This window comes from Myotis lucifugus, unplaced genomic scaffold (genome assembly GCF_000147115.1).
Source record: "Myotis lucifugus unplaced genomic scaffold, Myoluc2.0 scaffold_360, whole genome shotgun sequence".
NCBI classification, from domain to species: Eukaryota; Metazoa; Chordata; class Mammalia; order Chiroptera; family Vespertilionidae; genus Myotis; species Myotis lucifugus.
The window spans coordinates 554,824-561,721 of record NW_005871408.1 but is presented as its reverse complement, the minus strand read 5'-3'; the positions used below and the strand labels follow the sequence as shown (position 1 = coordinate 561,721).

General features: G+C 46.8%; 1 protein-coding gene across 1 annotated transcript in view; it reads left to right on the top strand.

The window, feature by feature from the left end:
• Nucleotides 1–6,898, top strand: part of CUNH9orf3 (chromosome unknown C9orf3 homolog) — a 320,137-nt gene that overhangs the window by 238,143 nt on the left and 75,096 nt on the right. The window contains exon 12 of the mRNA XM_023764898.1: nt 5,925–5,986. Coding sequence (XP_023620666.1) covers nt 5,925–5,986 — 62 coding nt within the window. The remainder of the gene's footprint in view (nt 1–5,924; nt 5,987–6,898) is intronic.

Sequence of the window (6,898 nt, the reverse complement as noted above, 5' to 3'; positions counted from 1 at the left end):
TTTAAAGAAAGACTGACGCCTGGTTCCCACTCTCGGAGATGGGACCAGTTCTCAGGTTGGACCCCCTCTGAGTCTCGGGCACCATGCTCTGGAGCAGTGGTCACCAACCGGCGGTCCGCAGACCACTGGTGGTCCGTGAGGCCGAAAGGTTGGCGACCGCTGCTCTGGAGTGCGGCCTGGGCTTGGGGATGTGTAACCCCTGGCGATCTTAACAAGCAGTCAGGAGAGGGAACCACTCCAGCCGAATTTTATTTTTCGCCTGTGAAACTCTTTAAGGTTACAGCGTCATGAATGCCAAGCTCCTATGAAGAACTGTAGTCAGACAGGTGTTGAGGGAGATATACTGCTACCGGCCTTCTACACTGGTTGTTTCAATCGACGGCTGTGTTATGGGGCTATATTTCCTGGGCTGTGTTTTGGTCTGCGGTTGATCTGATCTACATAATAAGCAAATATGTTAAAGTGAGAAGGTCACGCTAGGTGGCCCTAAGCTCTGGTGCTGGAGTAGAAAGGGCACCACATTTCCAGACAGGAGGCCGACGGGCCCCGCAACATGAAGCCCTAAAGGCACTGAGTTCCCTGAGGCTTCTTGTCTCCGTCCTGGAGACGGGGCACCAATGAGCAGTCGGCACGGGAAGCGCTTTGTCAACGGCTCTGCCCGTACGGACTGGGCAGCCTGGGTCTTCCCATCAGTCGGAGGCCCCTGGTCTCACATCCATGTAGCACTTTAGGACTTTTTTGGTCTTTAGGTCACTTCCCTGCACTTGTAGTGATGTTGTTTGCCTCTGAGTTCCAGGAGCCTGGAATCTGATAAATAACCAGTTCCTCCTCTTGTCCTTTTGGAAGCAAGCACATCACGTAGCATTTGAGCTTGACAACTCTGTGAGACAGAGGCCGAGAGAGGCCACACAGCTCACATGTGGCGGAGGCCGGGCTCAAACCCGGACAGGCTGGCCAGCTCCTGGCACGCGCACTACTGCCTGGTCGCAGGACCCCTGGGCACAGGGACGGTGTCTCGGGCACCCCTGCGTTCACGTGGCTAGTGCTCCGAGTGTGTTGAAGTGACTAGCCCGTCCCTGTGTCCGATTTACATCCTCTTCCTGCAACCTAAGCCCCTTCCCTCTGGTTTGATATCAAAAGAGATAAAACACTTGGTTGGTTAACATTTTTATATTCGTCCTGCATGATGTTTGTATAGTATTATATTTAATTTTAAAGAGTCCTTTTCCTTGAATATTATAAGTATTCAGTGTTGTTAATGGAGAGATATATTGGAACCAGAAATTTTTCCAGACCCCCTAGCCACCCAAAAAGGAAATTAAAGAAAGAAAAAATAGACCCAGAATATTTTATTTATTCATACTCCTCCTTGTACAAAACATTGTTAAGGCAGCTTCCAAAGCAAAATATAGCATGATCAAAAAAAAAAATTAAAACAAGGAAAATGAAGCAACATGAAATACTGGTAGGGAAATATGTGGGGGCCAGGAATTAACTTAGCATACAGTCCGCGCCCTGAGGTTCCTGCGCCTGCGCCAGGGAGGGCCAACTGCAGAGCTCAGGGCTGGAACCAGCAGCTGCCCGGCCCAGCTGCTCCTGACGCTGGGGCCGGGGCCGGGGCAGGTTTTTGCCACGGGTCCTCCCAGAAAAACACTACTTCATGTAACAAACAACTCTCTGAACCCGTCTCCACAGCAGACGTGGTGATGGGTTTCATGGGGCTGTTTCTTATAATGCACCTCGGGAAAGGCTGATGGCTTCTTACCAGAATGCAGTGCACTGGGAGGAATTTCGGGGGGCACCTGCAGGCGCAGCCCCACGGCTATAAGGCCGTCTCCAGATGAGGCCCTCCGGCAGGATCCGGGCCACAGGAACACAGTACCTGTGAGCCTCCTGACAGCCGATGTGTGTGGGGAACAGGGGCACTGTGTTTCTCTCCAGGGAGCCAATAGCTGACAGCTAAGGCTTCATCAGAATCCGGGCTTGGGGGAGGGGGGTGTGGGGTGGGGAAATGGGGGGAGGTTGGGGGGTTGGGGGGGTGTCAAGAAAGGGAAGAGCCTTCCCCCCGCCCCGCTCCAGGGCAAGCTCTGTAAAAGGTGTCCAGCAACAGGGGCCTCAGGGCCATGGGTGCCCAGAGGCAGAGGTCCTGCCAGCCAGGCCCCTGCAGAGAAAGCCATGCTCTCTCATGACGGCCACTAAGAGGTCCACTTGGCAGGGCCAGTCCTCCTCAGACAGAAACCCAGTGTTCATTCCAACACAGGCAGATGGGCCATAATACAAATTACATATAATTTTTCTAAAATCAACTAGCAAGGTATCATCAAGGAATGTTACATTTAAATGATAGAGCAAAATTTAAAGACAAACATTTTATAACTTTGCCCCTAATCCTCACTTGTTATTACTTGCAACTTAAACAGCCTTGATTTTATTTCCAGATGTGTAGACACTTACTTTTTTTTTTTTGTTAATCCTCACCCGAGGATATTTTTTCCACATTGGTTTTTAGAGAGAGTGGAAGGGAAGGAGAGAGGGATGGAGAGAGAGAGAGAGAGAGAGAGAGAGAGAGAGAGAGAGAGAGAGGGAGAGAGAGAGATGGAGAGAGAGAGAGAGAGAGAGAGAGAGAGAGAGAGAGAGAGGGAAAGAAAGAAAGAAAGAAAGAAAGAAAGAAAGAAAGAAAGAAAGAAAGAAAGAAAGAAAGAAAAAGAAAGAAAGATCAATGTGAGAGAGACACATGGATTGGTTGCCTCCCTCATATACCCGACCAGGACTGGGGATTGAACTTGCAACCCAGTACATGCCCTTGACTGGAATCAAACCCGAGATCCATCAGTCTGTGGGCCTGCACTCTAACCTCGACGCCACACCTGCCAGAGCTAGACTCTCTAATTCACCCCGAATATATGTTGGCTAGAGAGCCCTCTAAAGCTAGCCAAGGCTTCGGGACCTGTCTACCTTGTGTGGTATTAAAAGTTTTTTTTCACTTCGTATAGCCACAGTTTCCCCTCCGCTGTGCCCGGGGTAGTGTGATTTGCCATCCAAAGTGGTTTGGTCCAATTAAAGGGCCCCTGGTGTGCCCTCCCGGCCTGCGGGTTGACCGGGAAGGTGAGCTGCTGCTCCTCATGCCTCCTGCTGAACCTCATCACCAGGCAGAAGCACACCTGCCAGGGACAATGTGAAACTCTATCACATGAAGGGAGTCATTTCTTCTCCACTAAAACAAATCCGAAGGAAGCAGAAAAGAGGTTTCCCTCCAGCAGTCATCTCCAGCACTAGGCATGTTCCTCCAGCCTCTGAAATTGTCTTCACTATTGTGAACTGCTTTGACAAGAATTTCTTGGAACAACTTCCTTTCCAAACCAGCATCTCTACTGGACGAAGTATTTTTAAAGATATAATTCAAATAGAAAACATGTGTTTTTGAAAGAGAACTGTAAAGTACTTCTACCACATTCTCAGAGATAGTTATTAGAGTATCTGTTCCTGGCTACAGAATTCCAGTGTTAAAAAGTCATCTGTCTCCATTCTCTCCACACCCTACCTTCATTGCGATCAGCCCCTGGAGAAAGGGAGATTTAGAGAGGCAAAAGGAGACATGTATTGAGGTTCTATTGAACATAGTCAACAAGAATTAATATTTTTCCAGTGTCATGCAATAGGTTGATATTTCAAACTCCTAGCACCATTTTGGAATATAATTTTAGTGGTTAATATATGAGGAAATTAGGAATCTTTATTTCTTGTTCTTTTTATTAAAGAGAGAGAGAGAGAGAGAGAGAGAGAGAGAGATCATTCTAGAAGCACCTTGGAATGTATCTGATGTCCCATGGTCTCTTTTTTTTTTAAATGCACAATTCTATGCTCTTTACAAACTAAGGTATTTTAGTGGAGAAACAAAGCAGGAGTTAATTAGAAAGATCTTCATCGTCAGACTCCCCTCCTTGAGGTTTCATGTGCTTGCATTCAGTCATCCGTTCCTTTATCTTCACATTCAGTTACTTAACATATTTATTGAGCATCTATGTGTACGGCGGTGTATTTAGTGATTGGACAAAAATCAAGAACAAAGGACAGGATCTCTTTCTTCCTGAACTTTAAAGTCTAGTCTGGAAAATAGACATTCAATAAACTAATTTAAAAATAGCTATAATAGAACTGTGCAACACGAAGAACGAGCCCTAGTGTAAACTCTGGGCTTCAGTTAATAATAATGTGTCAAATATGGTACATCAATAGTCACAAATGCCCACAGGAATGCAAGAGGTTAATCATAAAGGAAACTGCCTTCGCTGGTTTGGATCAGTGGATAGAGTGTCAGCCTGGGGACCGAAGGGTCCCAGGTTCGATTACGGTCAAGGGCACATGCCTGGGTTGTGGGCTCGATCACCAGTAGGGAATGTGCAGGAGGCAGCTGATCAGTGATTCTCTCTCATCATTGATGTTGCAATCTCTCTCTCCCTTCCTCTCAACTCAATAAAAATATATTAAAAAATAATAATAAAGGAAACTGTGTTAATGTTGGCATATGGGAACTCTGTGCCTTCTATGTAAATTTGTTCTAAGTACTCTAAAAAATAAGGTCTCTTAATAAAATATTGTAAATAGCTATAAAAGATAAGCACTTTATAGGAAATAAACAGGATGCTAGTAAGAATAGTGGGGTGACATAATTTGGATGGGGAATGAGGAGGGACCTTTCTGGGGGAGAGTTGTTTAAGACCAGAACTAGAGAATAAGGAGGGCCTGGCCAGGCAAAGAAGAGAAGGAAACATTTCCAGGAGAGCAAAGTGATCTTTTGAACTTCCTTTGTAAATGTCATTCATGTTTCTCTGTGGAGGATGCATTGTGGGAGTGGGTGGGAGTGGGGAGGCAAGAGGACAAAGGAAACAAATTAGGAGGCAATTAGAATGGACCACCACTTTCCCTATCCACTCAAGGTGTTAGGAGAGCAGAGTGACAGTAGGGTTTCCTTGGCTCAGCTGATGCCCTGAAACCTTCAGTTGCCCAGTATTAGGAGGAAAGGAGACTATCAGTGGCAGCAAGATGGGGTTCCTAGGTCTTAGTTCCTAAGGTCTTTCCAGTGGCTCAATGGAATTTATAGCGTGAGGAACGATTTTGTGTGTGTGTGTGTGTGTGAGTGTGTGTGTGTGTGAGAGAGAGAGAGAGAGAGAGAGAGAGAGAGAGAGAGAGAGAGAGAGATTGAGAGTACAACCAGATGAGAATTACAAGGGGGAAAAAGCTTTCAAGTATTAACTCCCCAGGTGTAACAACAGATTTTCATAGAAGGCTGTATAAGGTATAATTTGCAATAGTTATCTTTATTTCTGCTACTGGATTGTTGGAAGTTATTTTGGTTTTGTTTCTTCAAAGACTAATTGTTTTCATATTGTTGATAAATCAACAAAGAGGACAAATAAGAAAGGTCCATCTAGGCGGGGCACTGTTTTAGTCCATCAGCGGTTCTTAGGGATGGTGAATTCCTAAGGAAAACAACTCCAGGGTACATGTCAGCCTCTAATAGATTTCTATTGGTTCTGGAACTGTTATTAGTAGCATGAAGCTTAAATAGTTAAATATTTTATTTCCGTGTAAAATTAGGTAGTTCTGTAATTACATAATCTACTTCATCATTTGTCAGCTTTACCTGCCTATTGAAATGTGTACTTGAGAGTTGCAGGACATTAACTATTTTTATGCATTTCTTTTTACAGTAGAACATTTGAATGTGATGTTTATACATTACATACAAGAACATTTGATATCTGAAAAAGTCTTTAGCAAATTAGCATGCATTTTATAGCACTTAGCTAATACGGATACAAAATGGTCACTATAAATCTTATCGTTTTTGTTTTCTGTATTCCTGGAAACACAAACACTAAGTCAAGAATTCCCCATTTGACCAGACCTGTTGTTTATTTTAGGAAATAGAAGTGCGCCATCAACGTAATTTTAAGTCGTTCAATTGTGAATATGGGATGAAGCGGTAACATAAAGTTTTCCACTGTGATGTCTCCATTAAGAAGCTCCTCTTTGTGTAAAAGAGTCCATGACAAAGTTCCTTCTATTTAAAGTAGTGAGTTTGATCTTGGCTTTGATCTAAAGCTTTTGATCTTGAAAGAAGGATGGAGCAGCAATAAAGAGAGGGCAAGGCAGATTTTCTTTAAAGAAATGCGATAAAGTTAAAGTGCTGGTCAGGCTCAGCGAACGCGTGCCCCAGCCTGGCTCAGCCCATTTCGGATGCGGACGTGAAGAAAGCCTTTCTGGGGTCGGCGGGAAAAACTTGGGACATCATACATTTTTATGAACGAAATGCAAACCTTTCCTCTAATTATGAAGACAGACTGTCCACCGAGTTGCTTAGAAGGCTCCTGGGCAGTGCGCGTGCCGCGCGGGCTACCTGCTCAGGGCGCACTGGCTGCCGCGGCGCGGGGAGAGCACGGGCTGCTCTTCTGCTACCAGAGAGATCACCTGCGCCGCCCCGAGTCCCGAGGAGCCCCTGGAAAACGCCTACTTAATGGCGGATAAATGCATTCCCGGAGGGAAAAAACTCCCTTAGCAAAGTTCCTTTCCCCGGCGAAGGCCATCTGGACACAGGTTTCTGACCAGAGGAGCGAGTTCAGACTGGCCGCAGGGGTGCGGGCGCTTCTGCTCGCGCGCGGGCAGCACCTCTGCTCCCGAGGCGGCCGACAAACCCTTTTTTGGGGAGAGCAGCGCCCGCGCGGTGGGGACCGGAGCGGTAGGGCGTGCGCACCGGAGCGGTCTGCCCGCAGGAAGGCGCGGCGCGCGGGCGCCGGCCAGACCCGGGGCGCACGGCGTTTGCCGAGAACAATAAAACCGCCTTCGCGCCGCGGGGGCGGGGGCGACCTGCGCGAGCGGGAGCGGGAGCGGCGCCTAT